At 51.9% G+C, this 23,397-nt stretch overlaps 2 protein-coding genes across 3 annotated transcripts in view; one reads left to right on the forward strand and one right to left on the reverse strand.

Annotated features, from left to right (window-relative positions):
• CMTR1 (cap methyltransferase 1) overlaps positions 1-3,438 on the forward strand; it is a 54,713-nt gene extending 51,275 nt beyond the window's left edge. For both annotated transcript variants that reach the window (XM_055405994.2, XM_088831385.1), the window contains 4 exons: positions 586-633; positions 1,479-1,591; positions 2,152-2,260; positions 2,878-3,438. In XM_055405994.2, the coding sequence (XP_055261969.1) occupies positions 586-633; positions 1,479-1,591; positions 2,152-2,260; positions 2,878-3,010 (403 nt within the window). In that variant the 3' untranslated portion in view covers positions 3,011-3,438. The remainder of the gene's footprint in view (positions 1-585; positions 634-1,478; positions 1,592-2,151; positions 2,261-2,877) is intronic.
• An 892-nt stretch (positions 3,439-4,330) lies between these two features.
• On the reverse strand, positions 4,331-20,564 carry CCDC167 (coiled-coil domain containing 167). Its single transcript, XM_088831386.1, has 5 exons — positions 20,468-20,564; positions 17,359-17,461; positions 7,366-7,460; positions 7,122-7,174; positions 4,331-5,656 (listed from the first exon to the last, which is right to left on the reverse strand). Exons 2-5 carry the CDS (start codon positions 17,425-17,427, stop codon positions 5,553-5,555), a joined length of 321 nt encoding a protein of 106 aa, XP_088687512.1. The 5' UTR covers positions 17,428-17,461; positions 20,468-20,564; the 3' UTR covers positions 4,331-5,552.
• Positions 20,565-23,397: the final 2,833 nt, after the last annotated feature.

Raw genomic sequence — 23,397 nt, forward strand, 5'->3', positions numbered from 1 at the left:
TAGAAATCTTCTGAAAGTCTAAAAAAGTGATTTCTCCTCGTACTTTAAAATGTCCTGTCTGCCAGGTCCTGAGAAGCTGCTTCAGGGACCCTGCCTCTGTTGTGTGGGGTCTGGTCGCTCAGTCTCTGGGCACCTTACCCAGTAGTGGCTCCAAAGGCGTGCTCAGCAGCCCCCAGGGCTGGGGGGCTGGGTAAAGGGTCTCCTCACCCGTGATGGAAATAGGCCTGTTCGGATGATTTGGAAGCAACTCTGCTACCCGAAGGCCTAAAATACATGTAGACAGACCTGGACGAGAGCCTGGCCCGTAGCGTCCTGGCCTCTAGTGATGCTGACGTGGGGCTGGAATACTGGCAGACCTTCCTCTCCCTCCCTCCCGTCCTCCTCAGCCGTGGCTCTGCTCCCCAGTTGCCCTGGCCAGGCTCCAGGGTGCCTGGCAGCTGTGAACCCTGGGGCTTGTCTGTGCAGGCAGTGCCAGGCTGGGGGCCTGGGTGGTGTGGGGCCTGCAGGCGCAGCCTCCTGCCCTCCCCCTGCTGCCCAGACAGGTGCCCTGGGAAGCCCTCATCATCTCTGCACCTCTCTCCACAGGGTGAAGGAGGTGTACCGGCTGGAGGAGATGGAGAAGATTTTTGTTAGGTGAGTGGCTCAGCCAGGGAGCTCAGGATTTGAGAGGAGTTGGGGTGGGGCGTGTGGCAGCGTCCAGGACTCCTCTGCTTTTCTGTAGAGATGGGTTGGGGGTGCAGCGCCAAGTGGCCCCCGCGGCTCCTCTAACCCCCATCTCCTTTGTCTGCATGGCTGCCCGGCAGCCAGAGGCCCCCGGCTGAGCTGATTCAGCAACGTCAGGAGGGGAGCAGGGCAGGTGTGAGTCAGGCAGAAATACGGGCTCATTGATGCTGTAATGGTTACGAGTGTCCCTACAAGAGGCAGAGCACAAGCTGCCTGAAACACACTGTAAATGCAAGGCCCTGGTGCTGAGAGGGGTTGAGCCTGGGGGTTGGAGGGTCTAAGTGCTTCCTCGTGTTCTCAGCCGTTGTGCAGGGTGCTCAGATCTGGGGGCTCATCCTGGGTGTGCCCGCTGTGGCCACTGGAGCCAGACCTGGTCTCAGAGCTCCCGAATTAACTCTTTAGTGGCCACACTGAGACCATGGCTGGTGAACCAAAGGCCCAGTGGCACTTGGGGGTTTCAGATCTCACCCCAGCTGGTGTCACCCTGATACCCCGCAAACAGCAGCAACATAGCAGACGCGTGTGCCATTCCCCTGCCTCCACTGCTCAGATGGGAGTTCAGAGGCTGAGTTCTAAACCCAGCACCCCACTGTGAGACCTGGAGCAACTCAAGTCTCTGCTTCAGTCTCTCTTATGTTGAGCTGAGGGAGATTCAAGTATTGTGTTGGCTGGTTTTGACATTAGTCAGAGATTAACGTCAGGACTGACTCTCACACACACACTTCCTATTTGCACGCCTGTTCGGGAAAATCAAGGTTAGAAATGAAGATCATCAAGGGCTCCAGTGGCACACCGAAGCTCAGCTACACAGGGCGGGATGACCGGCACTTCGTGCCCACTGGCCTCTACATCGTCAGGACGGTGAATGGTGGGTGATGAGCCCCTCCCTGACTCCCTCCCTCCGTCAGGGCGACTGGCCTACACCCCGCCTGGGCCGGAGCTCAGGGCTTCCTACTGAGGTGGGGCAGAGCCAGGTGTACGTTGAGGGGGACTGTCATCCCTGAGCTCTTGTGTCTTTGGTAGTCCTGGGGGTTGGGCTGGGGCTGGAGAGTGGGGCCCAACTTGTATATGTACATATGGTGGCCTTATGGCAGGAGAAGGGCCTTCCTCATGGGCAGTGGCAGATCCAGAAAGACAAACCAGGCCATTTATATCTCCTGTTGAATCTTCTTCCCTCTGGCTAATAGAATCCTGTTTCCTCAGCCAGGGTCCCAGAGATGGTGCCCTGGGGGAGGTGGGCTTGCTGAGTAGTCATCCTAGGCATCCTCCTGGAGCCCTTGTGGGTGATGATGAGGGCTGTGTCCTCCCAGGCTGTTCTCTGCTGCTGTTTGGGGGAGAGGGCATGGAGGAACCAGGGAGGAAGGCCTGACCCATTCCCCAAGGGTCTTTTGTGTCCCTTCTGAGCCTCTGTCCCCTTCTTCCCATCAGAGCCATGGACGATGGGATTCAGCAAAAGCTTCAAGAGGAAGTTCTTCTACAACAAGAAAACCAAGAACTCAACCTTTGACCTCCCTGCAGACGCCATTGCTCCATTTCAGTAAGTAGGCCTCCTCCAGGCCTGCCGCCTCAGCAGCCCCAGGAACTCCTAGCAGGATGCCGGTGCTTGGGGCACATCTGTGCCCTGACCAACTGCTGCCCTGGCAGGGGCCTCCCCCGTGGGTGGGATGGTGGTCTCCGCAGGGTGTATCTGGGACTGGGCGGTGGCTCAGGGAGAGGCAGGTGATGTCAGGACTGGCTGTGAAGGTTGGGTGGGCGTCCTGGGTGTGAAGGGCCGACCCTGGCCTGGGCGTGGGAACGTGGTAAGGCCCACAGCCTTGCTCTCAGCGTCTGTTTGCCAGACTCTTGGTCATAGGTTTCAACAGCAGCAGGAGCCCTAATGTACCTGTAATTAGTGTTGCCACACTAACACTGTCCTGTTAGAGCAGCAGAGACAGATAAGCCAGGAATATCAGTAATGAGAGGATCCAGTAGGATGCCGTTAGCAGCAGAAGCTATGTGTTGTTGGAAAAGCGGGTTCCGGAAGGCGTGAGGAGCGGGGCTTACTGGGTGTTTTGGTTACCGGAGGGAATCGTTCCCGTCACAGGGGCCGGGTAGGCGGGGGTCTCTTGGTCCTGCTCCCCTGGGTGCAGCCTCTGACCTCCCGTCTCCCCCCAGCATCTGCTACTACGGCCGGCTCTTCTGGGAGTGGGGGGATGGCATCCGTGTGCATGAATCCCAGAAGCCGCAGGACCCGGACAAGCTGTCCAAGGAGGACGTCCTCTCCTTCATCCAGACGCACAGCGCCTGAGGGCCTGGGGTGCGCCCACCCTGCCCAACACCCTGTCGTTCAGAGCCCGGCCTTGAGGGTGGTGGCCCCTCCAGCTCCTCTGAAGAGCTCAGTTGGAGCCTTTAGAGGACACATATTCTTTCTGTGGGACACTCTGAACTTTCCTCCCTGGAGCGCTGCCTGGGAACTGTCTCCCCTGCCAGGACAGGACTCCGTCAGCTCCTGCAGCAGGTCGAGGTCAGGGCACCTGGGGCCAGTGTCAGGGGCAGCGGGGCTCTGCTGTTCTCGCCCATGGTGCACACTCACTTTTCTGAGTTTTGTGCATTTGCCTGAGGGCGCCCGTGCCCCTGCCTTGCCCAACTTTTTATTGGGCAAACTCCAAGAGGGAGAAGGCCCACTGTTGTGAGCTGGCCGGAGCAGCTGCTATATAAATCAAAGTTTTGTTTCCTTGAACTTGTTCTGTTTTGATGCCAAGTTGAAGAAGATTGCCTCCTCCCCTGCCCTGTCCTGGTCTTCCCTGGATCTCTTCCCAGCCCACACCTCTGACCATCCTGCAGGCCGGGAAGGGAAGCATGTGGACCCCGTCTGATACTACTTAGGATGCAGGGGGCATGTCCGGGAGTGGGTATGACTGCTTCCTGGGGCTGCAGAGCCTTTCTGTGCCCCACCCCTCTCAGTGTAAACCTTGAAGACTTGCGTTTTCTGTGGCCAGCAGTGGTGGCCCCCTGTAACAGGGTCCTCCAGGGTTGGGTGGCACTCAGTCCCCTGGCGATCATGGCACTCCTGGTTGCCCCAGACACCTTGCCACCCTCCCCCTCCTTTGTTTTCTTCCCCAGCAGGAGGCACAGTTGCTTTTGTTTGTCCTTATGTTGTCACTCCATGTCCTCTATCTTGGCGGGTGGAGGGGGAAGCTGGGCAGTAGCTTTGGGTGGGGGAGGGAACCTGTGGTTGTTTTTAATGGGAAATACCTCTCGGAGATGCTCACAGGGGCTCCCTAAGGCCCCATCCCAGTACTAGACTGGTTTCCATGGAGATAGAGGGCACTGAGGCTCCCCATGAGGTTGGAATTGACTCCACCTCAGGGGTCTGCAGCCAGCATCCAGCCCCTCCCCCCAGGCTGTCAGCAGCACCGCTGAGACACTATTTCCACCCAATTCTGGGTATCAGAGTGTCTTGCAGAACCTTGGATCATTAAAGACAAACATATTTTTAACGCCTGTGTGGTTCTGTGCTGGCGCTGCTGCTGTGTGTCCTCTGTGCTTTGTGGTCTGGGGCTGGCTTGGATGAAACAGCTGGGGCTAGGAGGTGAAGGGAAGGAAGCTCTCCTCAGTGAAGAGGGAAGAGAGGGTTGGTTTAATCAGTGCCGTGTCCACGCTCAGGGCTCCCAGGGCTGCTGCTTGCTGCCAAAGAGGGGCCCAAGGAAGAGTCAGAAAATACTATGGCTCCTGTAAGAAGAGACCCCGCAGCCCAGGAGGCCCCTCCCCCTCACATGATCACTCAGCTACTCCCAGTGGCACCGTGACAACCCAGGATCAGTCTGTGTGACTAAAATAACAGGCGTCAGACCAGTTAGTGTCACTAGACGGGAGGGAGCCATGGCTCCACGCCTGCATTGGAGGCCACGGGTGCCCCTCCCTCTCTGCTCTAGGCACGTTTCTCCCCCAGTCCTGTCACCCAGCCAGTCCTCACCTAGAGCCTTCTGCCTACACACTGCTTGGATCCTTCCTTCACATTCCACGGCCTGAGTGTCCAGGGCAATGCCTTTCCCTGCTTTTCTGACTTAATTGGTGTGATCTCGGCTCCTAAGCCCCGCATCCTTCTGGCCTTGCTCCAGCCTCCTGCGCCTATGCTGGAGGAGAGGCTGTGAGCAAGGGTGGGGTGGTCTGCGTTTGCCCTTCCTGCAAACCCCTCCAGGTTTCCTGGCCACTCACTGTGAGCCTGTCTGGTCATGACTGTGGCCCCAGTTGCCCATTGGCTCTGCCACACCTCACCAGGCCTGCTGCCTCTTGAAGATAATAGATTAACTCTGCCCTCCAGTGGGACCACCACACAAGCATGCGTCCCCAGGTTGCCCTTCGTGCACAGGCTGCACTTTTTCTCCTGTGATCATAGGCAGGCACTGACTGGGGTGCCAGACTGCATTTGGGGGCACAGGGACAAGTGGTGCCAGGTCAGCCTCAGCCCAGCAGCCCAAGTTCTGCCTGAGCAGGTGCTTTGTCACAGCCTTATTCCCCACCTGGGTTGGGGGCTTACCTTCATAGCCCCTCTCCTCCCTTGAATCCTGAATGCCACCCCACTGCCAGCGGGTCATGACATTTCCTCAGCACACAGGTTCTTTATTGCCTTTCCCCTGGGCTAAGCCAGCATGAAGTCCTTCTGGAGCCCCAAGCCCCACAGCAGGAATGGGAGGCGAGACGGGCCAGGCCAACAGAAAGCCCTGCTCCAGTGTCTGGGTCAGGAAGAAACAGCCCTTGTACCTTGGTGCTCCTGAGGCTTGAAGGGCCTGCTTAGCTATGATCACGGAGCTGAGGAGAAGCCAGGGCTGACCGGAGAAATCGCAGCCTCACAGGGCCCAGTAGGCGTAGACGACAGTCAGCAGGAGGAAGATGGCCACAGACAGCAGCATGTTCTTGCGGTTCTCCTGCCGAAGCAACTTCAGCTCCTTCTCTGGGAGGAAAAAGGGTGGTGGACAGGTGTCCTCGATCTGCCCAGATCCTCACAACCTTCTGGCTATAGGTGCTGGGCCCAAAAAAGCCCCAACCCCCAATGCCGCTGAACCGTTTCTCTCCAAATGCAGCCAGAGACAGCATGTGTGAGAGAGTCAGCAAAAGGGCTGCGCCCGGCAGCCTGATGAGGTGGCGGCGTGGCCTCCCCAGGAGGGCCCTCCGGCTTGTCCCTGGGCGGCCCTGTGGGGCCCCTCCCTCCGGGGCATCTCATCTGGTCAGGCAGAGACTGAGGGCAGCTGGGCCCTCCTTGGGGAGCAGGTACAAGGTAAGGCCACACAAGCAGCACTTCAGGCTGCCCTCTACTGGATGCCCAGTTAAGCAGGAAATGGCAACCCACTCCAGTGTTCTTGCCTGGAGAATCCCAGGGACGGGGGAGCCTGGTGGGCTGCCGTCTATGGGGTCACACAGAGTCGGACACGACTGAAGTGACTTAGCAGTGACGGTTAGAGGAGGCTGGCTGTGCTCACGGGGTGGAAGGGCTGCCTCTGGAGGACGCCAGCCCCGCTAGTCCACAGCCACGCTGTGTCCATTCGTGAAACAGAGGTGGTTGGTACTCTGTGAGAGCTAAACTGAGTGATAAATGCTACACTTTTCTGTGAAAACCGCCAGCTTTGAGGGGGAAACAGGTCTCATTTCTCCCTGTGTGAGGGAGTGGGGATATGTGCAAACCAGCCTTGGGCAGGCCAGACAGGACCCAGCCAGGGGTATGTGACACGCACTGTGCTTACAGTGTTGATTCAAATTCCTCAGGGAGGTTCCCTGCAGTACAGACTATTCTAGGGCTGATTCTGGGCCAGGTCTGGCCCCCCAGGGTGAATAGAACAGAGCCCAAGGAGCCTCTGCAGACCCTTTACCTCCCAGGCCGCTGGGCAGGGCGGCAGCAGGGTGGTGGGGGACAGCAGCCACCCTTCAGCTCTGAGCTGGGTGTGGGCTCCCCCTGGCTCGGCGCCCAGCACCCAGAAGGTGGCAGCATCGCCTCACCCACAGCAGCCCTTCAGGGCACCCACGTGAGAGTTTCACTGTCCATCCTGGACCCCAAAGACCCTACTACCATCGCTCCCATCGCAAGGTTTTCCTGGGATGGAATGGATGTCTGCAAGGAGAGGGCCAGAAGAGGCCTCCTAAGGCGGGAGTGGGAGGGATCTCAACCTGGCTACAACCACCCCCTCCATCCCATGGGGGAGAACAGACCCTCTGGCCTCTCCATCTCCCTTGGAACAGAAGAGCAAACCTGCTCCTCTCCTAGGCTGCTGGGCCTTCAGTGCGGTCCTGCGGCCTCCTGAGGGCTGGCCCCCTGCTGAAGTGCACCCTTGACCCCCATCACTTTGTGGGCTCCCCAGATGGTCTGCCTGTTCCTGATCCTGGGACTGGAGGGTGGGGCTGGCAGTGGGAAGGAGCTTTCTTACCATAGTTGGAGGCTTTGTTCATCAGGCTGCTTTTCTCCTTCTCCAGAGACCTCCTGTGAGGGGGGAAGGTCAAAATAGCTTGAGTCTTTTTCCCACCTAAGGGGCAGTGGGCACGACAGGGCAGGGTGGACAAGAGGAACAAGGGCCCAGGTCTCTGGAGGCAGGGGGAGGGGAGAGATGGAATTTGAAGGTCAGGACCCAGGGACAGATACGAAGCGGTGGGGGACGTGGGGAGGAGCATCACCTGGCCTCTGAGCTCAGCTCCGCCCCACAGAGCCTGGAGTTCACGACCTCCAGGTCTCTCCGACATTGTGACAGCTTCTTCTCCAGCCCATCGATCTGAAAGACACAGCACACCCAGCAGGTAGAGATGGGTGGCAGAGTCTTGCAGTTTTCAAGACAGCTGGGATCCTGGGATGAGGAAGAAGGAGTCTCTAGGAGTCTTAGGATAGCACCCGCACCCCAAAATTACACTTTGCTGTCCTCTACGTCCAGGTGGTACAGCCTGAGCCCGGCTGGAGACACCTGGAAGCGTTGCTCAGGGTCTCCGAGCTGCTCTGACCCACTGGGCCAAGCATGGGATGGGGCAGACAGGAGCAGCCCCTGTCAGCTGTGTCCCCAGTTGGGCCCCACAGCAGGAACAACCGGAGCCCTGAATGTGGCAGGTTCTGCTACACAGGCGGATCCTAGAATGAATGAGGTGACGTGGGCAGCCTCTGCGTTGCCAAAGCGCTCCATGCGTGATTAGACATCTAGGGGCCAAAAAGCAGAGGCGTTTCTTCACATTGGTACACTTCATTTTAAAGTAACCCAAGTTGTAATAATACACATTTTCTCATGAGATCCAATAAAAATTACTGAAAGTACAGATCAAAAGTTTCTTTCTGACTTGGTTTTTGTGCAAAAGCATTGACCAGCATCAAGGCAGCTGTAACATGTGTGGTAAAACAGCTAAGCTCCTGAAAGGCTACATGCCAAAGGTGCCAGTTTTCCCATTTATTTTTATTATAGTTTCAGAGATGTGTTCTTGGGGAAATAATCTGAATTAAGGAGAAATGTTTTATGAAATACTAGACTGGATCATCCAAGGTCCTGGTGTCACGCATTTGGCTTTGAAAGTTCACCTGTGTCCATCTGTCTCCAGGTGTCTTATTGGCCACCTCTTCAGGTCCGGGCCTGCTGCTGCTTGCGCCTCTGCCCTGATGGTGGAGCCTAGACAGCAGTGGGTGGCAGTTCAGAGGGCCGTGTCCCTCACAGCAGCTGACTGAACAGTGCCCTGGGTCCAGCTCATGCTTGATTTTCCATATGACCTCACTCACTGTTACCACAACCCTAGGAGGGATAGCAAATACCACTTTGATTTCACAAATGAGAGAATGGGTCCCCCAGATGGAAGGACTTTACTGAGAGGGCAGGGTAGAACACCCCTCTCCTTAAAGGTCTCAGCCAGCTCTCTGCTCCAGTCCTTTCTGGAGTGACCCCTGTACAGATGGAAATCAATGACTGCGCAGACCAATCCCAGCATCCCTGGGGACAGTGTCAGAGTTGCCCTTGAAGACTCTGGGTCTTCAGCCCCTCCTCCTGGCCCGCACCCACCCTGGTCCTTCTGGGTCAGCCTCTTTCCCTTGTCCCAACACTCAGCCCAAATGACACACCACCTACCCCCTTCCCTGCAGCCCCAGCTGCCGCCAACTCCAGCTCTGGAAGCAGGGCTCTGTGGGAGAGAGCCACTGCAGAGCCTTGAGTTAATATCTTGGTTAATTGTGTCATTTCCTTCTAGTGGGTACCAAAGGGAGGGCTGTCCTGGGAACAGCCCTAGCCAGGAGATGGGGCCGGTGCCTGGGGAGGCCAAAGGCCGTCCTGAACCTACACTGTAGGGAAACCAGCACCAGGGAGCCAGGCTCAGGGAACAGAAACAGCCTGATGTGAAGGTTAGTGGAGACGGAGCCAGGAGGAACAGGTGACAGACCACCCGTGAGGCCCACCCTTCACAGCAGCACCCCCAACACACACAGCCACCCCTCAGGCCCTAAGACTTGTGGTTTCCATTTCCTGGTGCAGAAACTAAAGGCACCAAATTCTATGCTGGGTCCCACACAAAGCTTAATTCTTGATGTGCTCTCTATGAGGCCTTTTCTGCGGCCCTTGGCTGGAGAGGTACTGCCTCCTTCCCTGGGCAGATTAGTCAATCCTTCTCTCATGAAGCCAAGCGCATATTATGTCATCCCGCTGTGGGTGTTCAAACCTCATCTTGCCAAACTCCGGGAACCCCTTAGGTAGATGATATAATCTGCAGCCCAGGGTCATGTCTAGCCTAGATCAACCCACTCCACTTACGTGTCTGATGCCTGGCCTCTAAGGAAGGCTGACTGTGTTGCTCCTGCCCTAGAAGGCATGGTGGCCATCTGTCTCCTCTCTGTGGCCACTGCAAGGCCTGACCTGTTGCAGTCCCTGTGTTTGCAGCCATGGAGGAATGAGCGGAGCTAGGCCTCATTTAGCACCCTCATGCCCAGAGAAGCAGAAAGCAGCTGGGAGCAGCAATGGTGCACGCACGTGGATTATATGCTTTGTGGGCCACCCCGTGCAAGGATTAGTGCTAGGTTAGATTTCTCCCTGCCACCCTTTGGCCAGGCCCTGGTTTGCGTGTCATTCTGGGGAGGAATTTCAGGGCTTTCCATCCCTAAACACCTCTACAAGGCCACTGGGGGCCAGGAACTCATCATGCTAAGCAAAATCTTTAAATTGAGGTTGGCAAACCACAAGTGGGCACACCAGTCTGCCGTCATGCTTGAGGCAGGGCCTGTGGAGCTGGCAGCTGGAGACCTTTTTCTGAACGAGTCCAATTTATCTGCAGTTCCATGAATACCCCACTTTCACTTACCACTTTTTAATGAGCATAAACAGACTAACACAAATCAAGGTTTTAGGGACTAAAGTTCTAACCTCCCTCCATGAATATTTATGGCCTGCTGCAGCTCTCTCTGATTCCCTTCTAAACATCAAATTCTCCTTTAAACCCAGCTGCCTGCTGTGGGCAGAGTGAGGACAGTCTGGGACTGTCGGGAGGCTCTTCAGCAGGCCACAGACCCATCCTCAGAAAGTACCCCCACCCCGCAGTCCAACACCCTGCAGCACTTGCTGAACAAGAAGCTGGTTCTCAAGCAGCCATAATAAATGGCTGCAAAAGTACTAATGACCTAGGGACTTCCCTGGTGGTCCAGTGATTAAGAATCTGCCTGCCAATGCAGAGACATACGTTCGATCCCTGGTCTGGGAAGATTCCACGTGCCATGGGGCAACTAAGCCACCGCAATGAGAAGCCTGCACATCAAAACAAAGAGCAGCCCTCACTCACTGCAACAAAGACCCAGGAGAGCCATAAATAAATAAATAATCTGGTGACCTACTGGCTGCCGATCAGGCAGGGAGGAAGGGTCAAGATGCATCATTTAAGTTGCAACTGGGGTCAGGGAGTGATTGCCACAGAGCAGAGCTAGCCCAGCAAGATGGAACCTGAAATACGGGCGAGCACCCAGGAAGGAGACCTAAAATAAGCCTCTAGTTGGCATTTCAGTCAACAATGACAAGCACATAGGTAACACACTTTGCAGATTCCCCCAAACAAATCTATAGTCTTTGATCAGCCTCCTCTCTGCCACCAGGCTGAAGGCAACAGAGGACAAGACAGCCAGGACCAGGAAAGAAAACATGGTTTAGGACCAGAATAAGGAGACAGATGTCAAGAAGATTCGGAAGAATAAGGGTCAGAGCTGGGCGAGCAGTTGGAAGACCCAGAGGCCTGAAGCTGCAGTTCCTGAGAAGTGTGGTAACAGGGAGTATGGGCTGTAATCTGGCGACTTAGCTCTCCAGTCACTTGCTGTGTGTCTAGGTGACTTCCTTAATTCTGTGCCTCAGTTTACTCGAGTGTAAAACAAAGGTACTAATGTTTCCTATTTCCAAGAGTTGTGAAGATGATACAAAGCAATCATGTAAGGTGTTAATATTAGAACAGTGCCTCACACACAGTGAAGGTTTAACAGGTGTTTGCTATCATTATTGCAGAATGGTTTTCAACTAGATCTTTAGGGAATAAAAAGAAAATTGAGTTAATTTGTGGCAAGAGTAAGAGGAGCGAGAAATGGGAGTGTGCAATGGAGTGAACTCCCTGTTGGTCACTGGCTGGCAGCAGCGGCGGGGGAGCCCCTTGGCTCAGGTACTGCCGTCCTGTCCACAGAGGGTCAGCAGGGCCTGCAGGGTCGGCCGTCAGAACAGCCATGCCTCCAGACCAGCCTCCCCAGCTGGCTTGGGACGTGGCACACTGGGGACTTTATGACCCTGCCCTGGGATGACCCTGGGGTGGTCTGGAGCCAGTGCCATGTTGTAAAGGTTGAGCCTGGTGGAAGCAGAGGTCAAGAGCAGCGGCTAGGGGCAGAACAGACTCAACTGTGGTCTGAGCCCCAGCGGGCATCTGAGAAGATGGGAAGCAGCAGGTGGGGGCTGGCAGCTGGGGCCCAGGTTCCCTGAAGCTGCGGCTCTCTCGGGCCAGGTGCTCAGCTAAACTGGGAGAAGGAATGCAAAGCCCAGGACTTCAGGTAGAAAGAGGCTCCATCAGAGATCCGACCAACTCCGACGGGAAGGGAAGGTAACACTCTGGAGGCCAGGGAGGCTCCCGGAACTCCTGCCCAACAGGCTAGAAGGTAGGCAATCGGCAGAAGCGTGGCTGCCCCACTGGTTCAGTTCTGGGACCTCCCTGGAGCGGTCTGCTGGCTGTGGCTCTCACAGGTACAGTAACAGCTACAGCGGGCACTGAGGCAGGCACTCATTCAGGCTGTGTGGGAGCAGAGAGTGGATGCCCCGGCGGACAGTAACACGGACGAGAGAAGTGTCTACACATTTTATTTATACTCAGAAGACCAAGTGTCTGTTTTAATACAGGGGGATAGAAAGTGTGTCTAAGTCAGCAGGCGAAGCATGGCTGCACAGGGGCCCGAGGAATCAGTAAGGCCGTGGTGTGAGCTCCACACCACTGTTTGCCTTCTAGCATGTCACACAGAGCCAAGCACCCGCTAGATGTTGTGTAAAATTGTGTGCAAGCAGCTCAGGGGGCCGGGAAACAGGCGGTGAACAGGCAGCCTGTCCTGACAGTAAAGTCTGCTCTGGACCCCAAGACCAGCAGTAGCTAAAACTTGCCCATGGAGACTGCCGGTCTGAGCCGTGGTGGGGAAGAAGGGAGGAGGAGAAAGGCAGGGAGCATCTCTCAAGGAGTGGGGAGCTGAGGGCCCCGGGGGAGGTCCTGGAGACGGGAGCCAGATAATCTATATTGTGTTGGCCAAAAAGTTTGCTCAGGTTTTTCTGTACCATCTTATGAGAAGATCTGAAAGAATTTTCTGGCCAACTCAATACTTTAACAGAAAGGCCCACGAGGGATTCCTCCACAGTCAGAATGGGAACTGCTGCCCTTCTTACCCAAGCTCAGGCTGGGGGATTGGAGAGTGGGCAGAGGAGCAGGCTCAGTGAGGAGAACTGTAAGACCAAGGATTCTCCCCAGAGGTGGGGGTGTTTCCTGCAGCAGATCTCGGAGTTCTGAAGGCAGACTGACACTAAGGTCAGAAGAGGCCCCGGCCCCAGCCAAGTGGGGCCACTGCTCCTGCTGGCCGGCATCAGGGCCAGGGCCTCTCCGTCAGAAGCAGCTGTGGGCTCCCTGCAGGCAGTTCAGTATTAAGCAAAACCGCCTCTGCCGCCTGACTTGGGGAATAACACCCTATTCTCACAACTTAGGGAAGTCTCCCTGGGGTCCTATATGCCATAAAACCACTGTTAAGAGAAACTGTAAAATTCTCCCAGAATCCCCAGGGGGCATCTTTTCAGGAGTGTGGAGCCTCCTGGTACTGAAGTGGCCCCTTTGGGGGCAGGGAAGGATAAGCACTCAGCACCCTGGTCAGGCCAAGCCCGCGGGCGGCCATTTGCAGGTCTGCCAACAAGCACAAGCTGTAGGCTGTGGCTTTCCCACTGAAGATTCTCCTATTGAAGGTGCTGAATGGCGCTCCCAGAAGCATCCTGACAGCCTGGGAGGTGGCCCCTGCCCACTTCCTAAGGAGCCACTGTCTAGGGCCAGACTTTCTTCTGGAAAAGGGCAGAGGCACACTTGGGGCTTGGCACTGCCAGGCAAGCCACTGTGCTTTCTGGTTTAGGAAGTCATTTCCGGTCTTGCTGGCCTTACTTGGGAGCTTCTGGGCTGAGTGACAAGGGGCTGAGAATGAGTTAAGGGGTCAAGCAGTGGTCACAGGGCATATCCTGCACCGGCCTGGCCAGATCCTCCCTGCATCAAGACCTAATAACGAGCATGGTGTTGAGGGACCTAAGCCCAAGTCAAATCATGGACTTACACGTGTCTGGATGGCAGCGCGCCAGTCAGAGCAGCCTCTGGAAGCCCAGGGTCCACAGTAATACCGGCAGCAGCCAGCACTTTGGGAGCAGGCGCTGCTCTAAACACCTCACACAGCTCCCTCGCAGGACACTCACAATAACCCTGGGCGGTGAGGAGAAGTGTCAGTATCCCCATCTTGTGGATGAGGAAACCAGGGCCACGGGGATGAAGTAACCTGTCCAGGGTCACACAGCTGGTACCCCAGGGGGTGGTGGTAAGAGTCAGCGCTGTGAGCCGCCAGCCTGAAGCCACTTTCAGCTCTTAGGCGAAACCTCCACTTACACCCTGGGCCAGTCTGTGGGCAGCTTCCTGCATGCTCTCCAACGTCTGCATCAACTCTGCAAGAAAGGGACCTTCCCCTTTTGACAGAGGAGCAAACTCCTGCATGTTTATGCAAACCGATCTAGGTCATCGCACTGGGAAGTGGCAGAATTGGGGTCTGAATCGGTGTTTTTCTGCTTCAGAGCTCATGCTCTTTCCACCACTTCAAGCTCTTTCACCAAAATCCCTCATGAAAACATTCATGACAAAGAAGGGTTCTGTGGAACAAAATCATTACACATCCCAGTTGAAGCCCATCTAAGCTTGTTGATCTGACTTTAACAGATTCTCTGCTCTGAATAATCTTGTACAAGGGCTTTGCTTGGTTTCTGTCCACATAACAGATACTCGCTGTGAGGGAAGAACCTGACTGAAATCTGTTTGCCTGGAGACAGTGAGATGGGAGCCCAGCGTGTACTCACACTGAAGGCAATTATTACCTTCCAACTCTGAGCTTCAGACATCCGAGGTACCCTCCCCCAAACGACCTATGCTGCTAAAGACCCTGACAAAGCACACAGAACAAATAACACGTCTGAGAAGGAAAAAGGTGGGCTAGTTGGGCCTGAAAACCTCTCCTTTCCCCATAGCCTTTCTTCTTACTTGTTAACAATCCACAGCCCGAAGAGTGGGGTCATCTCCACTGGAGTGTTTCATCTCCAGCCCCAGCAGTCCGGGAACTGGATTTCTGGAAATCCACTCATTCTCACATGTCAGGGAAGCCCCAGGAGGTTTATTATGATGGGGAGAGAAGCCAGCCCGCCAGCCCAGATGGTCTCCAGCTTCCCATCTGGGGCCTTGAAGCCACACAGCCAACTCACGTGGGGGTCACGGGCCCTGATTTTCCAGGGGACCACCCTAAAACCCCAGAGGACGGATTACGCTGATAGGCCCTAAGGGATGTTTTTCTGTGGAGGAGGCTCTTTTGTTTTCTGAGGGTAGAAAACAAAAACCTCCACCACAGCTCCCAAATCATCAGAAGTTTCTCTTCTAGGCTGGGCAGATGACAGCAAACCCACCCAGTTTTTAATCAATGAACAATTTTCAGGAAAAGCAGAGAGCTAAGGGGCTTGTCATTTCTCTGGAGAGTCACACCCTGCCCCAGGTCAGGAACCTGGGGGCCCAGCTGAATCCCTCGCGAGCTCTGAAGCCTTCTGAGACCCCCTGGCCTTTGAGCAGCTCACAAGCAGAGCCATGTCAGTCTGTGCCTGAAGCCTTCAGTCGTCCCTGGGCCAGAACACCGTCTGAGCTTTATTTTCTCTTCTTTCCCCCAATATACAGTTTTTGATAAATTAGCAAAAGCCTCTTCATCGCTGAAAGGCTCAGAGCCCTTTTTAAGAATTGGCATCCACTCCGTGCCTTATGAATTCATTAATTAAGATGCTGGCAAACAGCCACTCCACACACGCTGACATCCAGCCGCGTTAGGTAATGAGGTTTTAGTCTCCTGACCCCCGTCAAGTGGAGTGGAGCCAGACACAGGCTGCCCAAGAGGAATCACCTGCCCAATGGCGACCTATCGCTTGTGCCTGGCAGCAGCTGAGGCTTATTTAATGGTCAATCGCCCTTGAACTGTGTCCACAGGCCTCAAGCTTTTCTCCTAGCCCCTGGCTGGGTGGCAGCCAGCAAGGTGGTGTCCAGCTGCCTGCTCCACTGTAGCCTCCTGACCTCTGACCAATGAACCAGTCAATTGGGCCTAGAAGTCAGAGGTGAGGGTTCAATGCCTCCTCTAGCCTCTCAAGACTGATTTAGTAAATGGATGGCCCACTCGGCTGCTTCTAACCTTTGTCTTAAGAGAGTTGGTAGGTTCCCACCAGCCTTGTACACAGCCTGTTCCAGAACCGAGACGGTCTTCATCCACACTTGGTGCTACTGTCTCTCACTGCCCTCAGGGAGGTCACAGCAGTGGCCGGCGTTACACAAACGCGAGTGTCCAGGCTCCTCTCCTCCTGGTGCTCATCCTGCCACCTGTCTTTCTCCATCACTGATCCCGGCCTCTTTTTCTGGTAAGTGAATTTTAAATGACTACCACTCACTTTTACTCCCTCTAGCAGATACTGTTAGTTGGTCAACACAACATGGATTCCCAGCCCCTCCTCCTTTGCATGCCACCATAGAAGTTAGAAAAGCTCAAAGATACTTTTCCAGCCTCAATGCAGCCAGAAGTGGTCGTGTCCCACTTTTACGCAATGAGATGATCCAGAAGTCAGCTGGGAGACTACCAAGAGAACTTATGCTTCACTGATAAAAAGGACAAAGAGTGCTATAATTCCTTTTTCTTTTTTCCCTGACTTAAAGTTGAATATGATGATTGGAGCTGTGGCAGCTATCTTGCGAATAGAGGAAACAGCTAAGAAAATGCAGAAACACCAGCCCTGACATAGCTGACCTTCTGAACTAAAGTCAGTAGCTACCTCCCTCCAAATTTCTTGTGATGGGGGAAAAAAAGTGTATTCTTGTTTTTTTAGGTCACTGAGGTCAGTTTTCTGTAACTTATGGCTTAAAAGTTTTCCAAACTGATAGATTTTTGTACTGGGCACCAGATCCAACTCTCTAAATGTCAGCCAAGACACTACACATCTGTTAACTTAAGACTGTTGAAACATTTAAAGACACCAAGGTGAATGGTCCAGCTGTGGTGGGAAAGTACAATGACCAAATAACAGGTCATTACTATCAGAAATTAAAAAACAAACAGGTTTTACGTGAGCCAAAATCCTATTGAGACTGAAATGCAACCTTTCCCTCAGCCAGAATCCTTCCATCAGTTTAGATGGAAATACAATCTTTCTCTCCTCCCACACAATTTGAAAATCAGTACCAGAGTGGGTGATTTCTCATCTGAATTATAATTCTCTCTTGTTATTCAGAGTAAAACTCGGTAGCCAGTTTTTCCCCAAATCTGAGATCTCACAAGGTGGCACAAGAGTTGGATAAAAAGGCTTTGAAAGAAGCCACAAGTTAGGGAGGGTGAGAGATGCCTTGGTGTCCTGGGAGGTGACTGTCCAGTCCAGCTGGTACGAGCCAGCCCTCAGGGGGAGTGCTGCCTGCTCAGTAACTGCTTCATTACAGCAAGTGGAGACTGTTTGCAGGTGCTGAAATTACTCACTTGTAGGGGTTTACTGCACTCGTCAGATTAACAAACATTTTTTATTAAATCACCACTTCATTGGCTCGGAGCACACGACTTTTAATAACAGGACAATATCTGCTGCTCCTGAACACCAGTGCACATTCAATACTCAGATCTGCAGGGGGCGGAGGAAGAGCAAGGTGAGCAGACAGCCAGAAGCCAAGTTTTCTCTCATGCACACAGTTGCAGAGCTCAAACCTTAGAATATCCAAACGAAAGTAATCTAGTCATCAAGATGACCAGTGTAAATACTTATATTGATATTGACAGGTTAATAAAAAACGGGCAAAACTGATTGGTATAAGGCACTAGGAGAGCAGGCACATCACCATATTCAAAACACTTTTAAAACTCACATCAGGGACTTCCCTGGTGGTCCAGTGGCTAAGAATCCATGCTCCCAATATAGGGGGCCCAGGTTCCATCCTTGGTCAGGTAACTAGATCCCATATGCTGCAACTAAAAAAAAAAACCCACTTGTCGAAAGAAAGACCCAAAGTAAGATCCCAGCTGTCACAAGTAAGCAGCCAAAACAAAGAAAGGAAATAAAAATAAATATTAAAAAAGGAAAGGTATTATCTCTAATAAATAAATAAAACCCATGTCAGACAAACAAAAGACATCTATGAACATCTATGATCTATATATGGACCCTAGTCACTGAGTCTGCAACCCCCCGCGATGTTCAAGTCCTTCATGTTACCAGTGAGGAAACCATAAAGTCCAAACTTAGTTACAATGGAAGGATGGCTACCGATAAGGAAGACTTGCTCACTGATTATCCATAGTGTGTCACACGTGCTACTGTAAAAATACTCTCTCATTTAATCCCCAAAACTACCCTGTGAGGTAAGATGCAGTCTGCTGAGGAGACTCAGGCTGTCCAGCAAAATACACTTACACCTTCTTCCACAGCAACGGAGCCCTAGTTGGGCACATGGTCTTCTAGCTGATGAATGTATTTACGAGTCACCCCTTACAGGCCTTGCATCTTAGCTGCAATCTTTGCCAATGGGGAGAGGGCACTTTGGGCCTAGTATTCTTAAGACACTGTGTGTGCTTCCTCCCCTCTATCTTTCCTGTCAGTGAACACTTCAATGTGGTGCAACCTAGCTTCATTCATGAGGTGACAAGGCCCTGGGGGGCAGCAGAACCACAAGACCAAAGGAATATGGTAGAACCACTACTGTCCTGGTACCCTAGACCAGGAGTTGGCAAACAACGGCCTGTGGGTTAAATAGGGTCCACGACTTGTTTCTGTAAATAAAAGTTTTATTGGGTGTATGACTTGTTTTTGTAAATAAACTTTTATTGGAACACTCATTAGTTTACATACTGCCTATGGCTGCTTTTGTGGGTTTTTTTTTATTATTATTATAGCTGAGTCTCATTATTTTGGTAGTTATGTTCTATAAAGTTGCCAACAAAAAATTAGCAAATACTGAACCAGGTCAGGTTCCAGAGAACCTCTGGTCACAACATTTTTATCAGCTGATCAATACAAAACCCTGTGTGCTTGTGTCTAAAAAGACCTTAATATATATATTGTTGATTAATTAACATCCAACAGCACTATAACTATGCCTGAGAAAGCTAATCTAACACACACATTTTCTCCATAAGGCATGTCTCAGCCTTTTTGCACTTTGGAAGACTAAACAGCACTTCAGGCCTACACTTGAGGGTCATTTTAAACTGCAAAATCACCAACAAAAAGCACAAAAATGCAAGAAACTTGGCACTAAATAGACCAGAAAAAGGACACTTGTTCATGGCACACAGAAGAGTTGAAAAATAAAGACACTCTATTGCCTTGTTTGACCGTAACTGGACATGTGTGCCTCAGGTGAATCAAATCTCAATGCTTTGAGTCAGTTTGGTAATTACTACAAAAGCGTTTCAAGTATTGATTTGGGGGTTACAAGCACATTTCAGCAAGTAGACAAATGCACAAATATGTAATCTGTGAACAAAGAGGGTTAACTGTAGTTGCAATAGAGACCATATGGCCCATAAAGCTGAAAACATTTACTATCTTATCCTTTATAAACAAACAAAACCCCAAATTTTGGGATTTCTCTGTTACAACAGTTTATCATGTCCTAATACAGGCTACAAAGTCTAGGCTTGTCCCATTTCAGAGTGCCATCTCATTTTAGCATCTATATTCGATTTAACTGTGTGTTAGTCGCTCAGTTGTGTCTGACACTTTGCGATCCCATGGACTGTATCCAGCCAGGCTCCTCTGTCCGTGGAATTCTCTAGGCAAGGATACTGGAGTGAGTCAACATTTCCTTCTCCAGTAGGATCTTCCCGACTCAGGGATTGAACCCAGTCTTCCCAAAGTTTGTGTTTTTCCATAACATCTTACAGAAAAACTCGAACGAAATTTTTGACCATCCCAATGCAAGAAGATTCACATTTCCACCAACCTTGTTCCCTACCGAGTAGGCCAATATTTTCTCAGGCGGTGGTACGAAAACCTCCTGCATTAAGCATAGGTGTAGCTTGTTAAAAATACAGATTCTTTGTTAAGAATACACACCCAAGTCCTACTGAATTACTTGGGATGGGGGAGAATTCAACTCCCCATTTTTAAGAAGACAGATGATCCTTAATGCATTCTTAAGACTGAGAACCACTGAACTCGGAGTAAGTTCAAGAAGACAAGTACCCAGTATTATTTCCTGCAACCACTGGAAGGGTGATCTAAGGGAACCATGAAACGGGAGAAACAAGATGCAGCAGAAGGCAAATCACCTGTGCTTGATTTTGGGCACCTCAACTATTTCCACTCGGGCTCTACTTGAATCTTCAGTTTCCCCATCTGTGAAAATCTCACAGGCTTGTAGTGAGGATTAACCAAGAATGCAAATAAAGTAACAAATAGCACTTGCTCAATAGGCATCAATTTTCTTTCCCTTCCTTATGCAGTTATTTGTAAGCTCTTTGAGAACACCATTCCAGAATCCTCTACAGATTCCCACAAAGTACTTTTCAAGTTCCATGCTTCAGTACCCCAGAAGAAAATTCCCCATCTCAGGCCACCAGTTATATATTAAACAGTATGGGGTCCCTCACCTTCGGGGGTCCCCTCATCTACAGATTTCTACCCCTTGGGGATCCCCCTCACTTCCGAGTACCCGCCCCTTTTGGGTTCCCCCTGTCACTTAAACGTTCCCTCTCAGGGCCTCCAAATTTCCGTACCGCGCCCTCTTTGGGGCTCCTCTTACCCGCGAGTCTCTTCCCCTCTGGGAGTCCCCTCACCCACCTCTCGTGACCCCTCGGGCTCTGCAACCTGCCATTCTCGCAGCGGGACGTCTCTCACCCGCGCGTCCCTCTCCCAAACCCAAGTCGCCCTCATCTCCTCCCCTCACTCCGTCCTCCAACCAGTAGCCCGGCCGACCCACCACGCGCCGCGGGCAGAAGTTCACGACATGCTGCAGCCCCCGCTGCTCCCCTCACCTCTAAAGCGACGCCCAGATTCTCCCGCTTCTTTTTCGTCATGTTACTCGACGGGTTCCCGGAGTCATTATTGGACGCGCCCACTGGTGGCGCCACGCATGTGCAAAGCCTCGTGCTTCTCCCTCATTGGCCGCCGCGGTGGCGGGAGGCGGGACTACTTGCGGGCGCCGTCCGGCTGAGGGGCGTGGCCAGCCTGGTGCGGCCATGTTTGTGAGGGGCAACCTTTCTCTGTGGCCTCAGCGTAGAGGGCGGTAGGGAGAGAGTACCTGGATTGGTCCGGAAGGAACGATGGCCCGCCCAGAGGTGGAGCTATCCCTTTCCTTGCTTATCCAAAGCCACTTTACAGCACAAGAGACGCTGTTTTTTCGCAGCAACGTTATCTGTGTCCTTCAGTCTTTTGGGGACCACTTTGCGCTGTTTGAGGAAGCCAGCTCCCATCCCTTGAATTCTGTCATTTCTTCGGTATGGACCTTCAAGGCCCATACTGAAGCACTGCCTCACCTCGAAGCCCCATCTTGAGCCCCTTGGTCCTTTGGGAACTGATAATGATCTGTTGTTATTCCTCCTTTTCGTCTTGTTCTTATTTTTCTTGTTTTATTGTAATATCAACAGCCTACAAACGTCACAGAAGACTTTTAACTGAAAAGCAGCTTCCTTTATCCAACCGCTCAGTGCAGTTCCTGTCTTTGTTTTCGTGTATTCTGCTCCAGGCTTGGTCTCAGACATCAGATTTTATGCTGTTGTAGTCCTATCGTGGAGAAGGCAATGGCAACCCACTCCAGTACTCTTGTCTGGAAACTCCCATGGACGGCGGAGCCTGGTAGGCTGCAGTCCATGGGGTCGCGAAGAGTCGGACACGACTGAAGTGACTTAGCAGCAGTCCTATCGTACCTCCCTGGTGGCTCAAACGGTAAAGAATTTGCCCGCAATGCAGGAGACCCAGGTTCAATCCTTGGGTCTGAAAGGTCCCCTGGAGAAGGAATTATCAACTTACTCCAGCACCCTTGCCTGGAGACTTTCGTGGATGGAGGAGCCTGGCAGGCTACAGTTCTTGGGATTACAGAGAGTTAGACTCGAGCGACTGACTTTCACTTTTCACTTTCAGTCCTGTGCATACAGTATGCTGTAGACCTATGTCCTTTGAAATGCTTTAACTGGAATCCAGTTTTGTATGGTAACCCAGTTACTCGTATAAGCGAAACTAATGTTCCCTGATAAACACCGTTACCACCTATGATGCCCTCAAATATCTTCTAGTCTGGTCTGTTCAACTGAAAAAAGCTAGTGGCAGGAGACCTATTAAGTTTATTTCGTGACTCATTAATGAATAAATATTTGAAATAGACATTGTCCCATGTGCTTTTTTTAAAGGTTAAAAAAAGCGTTTTGTTTAATTTATATTCGTTTTTGGCTAGACTGGGTCTTTGTTGCTGAGCACAGGTTTTCTCTAATATAGTGCACAGGCTTCTCATTGCACTGGTTTCTCCTGTTACAGAGCACAGGCTTCAGGGTGTGTAGGATTCAGTAGTTGTGGCACGAGGGTTTAGTTGCCCTATGGCATGTGGAATCTTCCAGGACCAGGAATCAAACCCGCCCCTCCCCCCAATTCCCCCACTGTGTCTCCTGCATTGGCAGGGGGATTCTTAACCGGTGGACCACCAGGGAAGTCCCATTTCCCCATGTTTTGAAATCAATATTTGCAGTGGGGTATATTGCCACCAAGTGAACACATCTTATTTTTGTATTATTTTATTGGATGTTACCACCAAATTATGCTAAAGCAAATATCTTTGTGTACATAGCTCTATCCTTCTGAATTATTTCTTTAAGATAAATTCGCACAAGTGGAATTATTGGGTCAAAGAGTATGAGAACAGCATTGCAGCTTCTTATTTTCTGACCAGTTATCTCTCTGTTGGAGTCTGTGTTTCTGTGTGTGAATAATAACCTTGACAGTGTTTGGGGGGAAAAGTCTTTTCAGATCTGTTTTCTCTTCTTGATAGAGTCATTGAATGATGGAGCTGGAGGGAACCTGAGATACCATCTCGCCTGGCTGCCTGACTGAGGCCCACAGCGCCAAAGTGTAGTAAATTCTATCTGAACAGGAAGCAGGCTGTTGAGCAGTTGTTTAGTGCAGTTCTTAGCTTAACACCCAGCCCAGGAAAAGCTTACTCTAGAACACTGTCCATCAACTGTCAATCAACAGCGTTTATTGTCAGAACACTCTTCATAGCTTTGGTTCTGATCCCAGAAAAACCAGACTCTCTGCTTCCCAATTATCATAGGCACAGGCCCAGGGGAGGTGAGAAGAGAAGGAAAAACACTGTGTTCTTTTAAAAGTGATTCCTTCTGCATTTGTTTGGCACCAAGAAAAAGTCATGGGTATGCTTCATGTCAGTCCCTTGTCTCTCTTCCCCACTCCTGGTGAACTGATGGGTGAGCTGTCATCCTTCTCCCCAAGGAGCCTTGGATTTTCCAAACCAGAGTTTGTCCCACGTATCTGCTAATGGGACAAAATGCATGAATTGAAGCTGGAATGAGAGCCTACGTGGGTTGTAGTAAAAGGGGGAATTTTGGAGTGAGGCTGACCTGGATTCCAGTCCCAGCTCTGCCACTTAGCTGTGGTGTGATTTGGGGCAAAACACTTAAACTCGGTGAGCCTTGATTCCCATGACTACAAAATAAGCTCGTCATGTCAGACTTACAGGGTCCTTGTGAGAAATACTAAGTGTTTGGTACTGTGGTTTGTGAGTGACCAGGAGAGATAGCAAGACTAAGGCACCTGCTTCCAGCTTTTCATTATAGGGTTTTGCTTAGCAGTTGTTGCCATTCATATGTTTTGCTATTGTTTTGATACTAGTTTGTGTCAACTTTGATATTATTGTAAACCATCTGCTGTTAGGAGTTTGGGGCAAACACTTGGTTTATTT

This window comes from Moschus berezovskii, chromosome 23, assembly GCF_049115385.1.
Source record: "Moschus berezovskii isolate FMDL1 chromosome 23, NW_MosBer_1.0, whole genome shotgun sequence".
Taxonomy (NCBI): Eukaryota; Metazoa; Chordata; class Mammalia; order Artiodactyla; family Moschidae; genus Moschus; species Moschus berezovskii.

Coding starts and splice junctions, on each gene's coding strand:
- CCDC167 (XM_088831386.1), bottom strand. CDS start 17,427: ATGGAACCTGGGCCCCCTATATTGGGAGCATGGATTCTTAGCCACTGG. Junction 7,175..7,365: donor GAGCTGAGCTCAGAGGCCAG/GTGATGCTCCTC, acceptor CCCCCCTCACAG/GAGGTCTCTGGAGAAGGAGA. Junction 5,657..7,121: donor GAACAAAGCCTCCAACTATG/GTAAGAAAGCTC, acceptor TTTTCCTCCCAG/AGAAGGAGCTGAAGTTGCTT.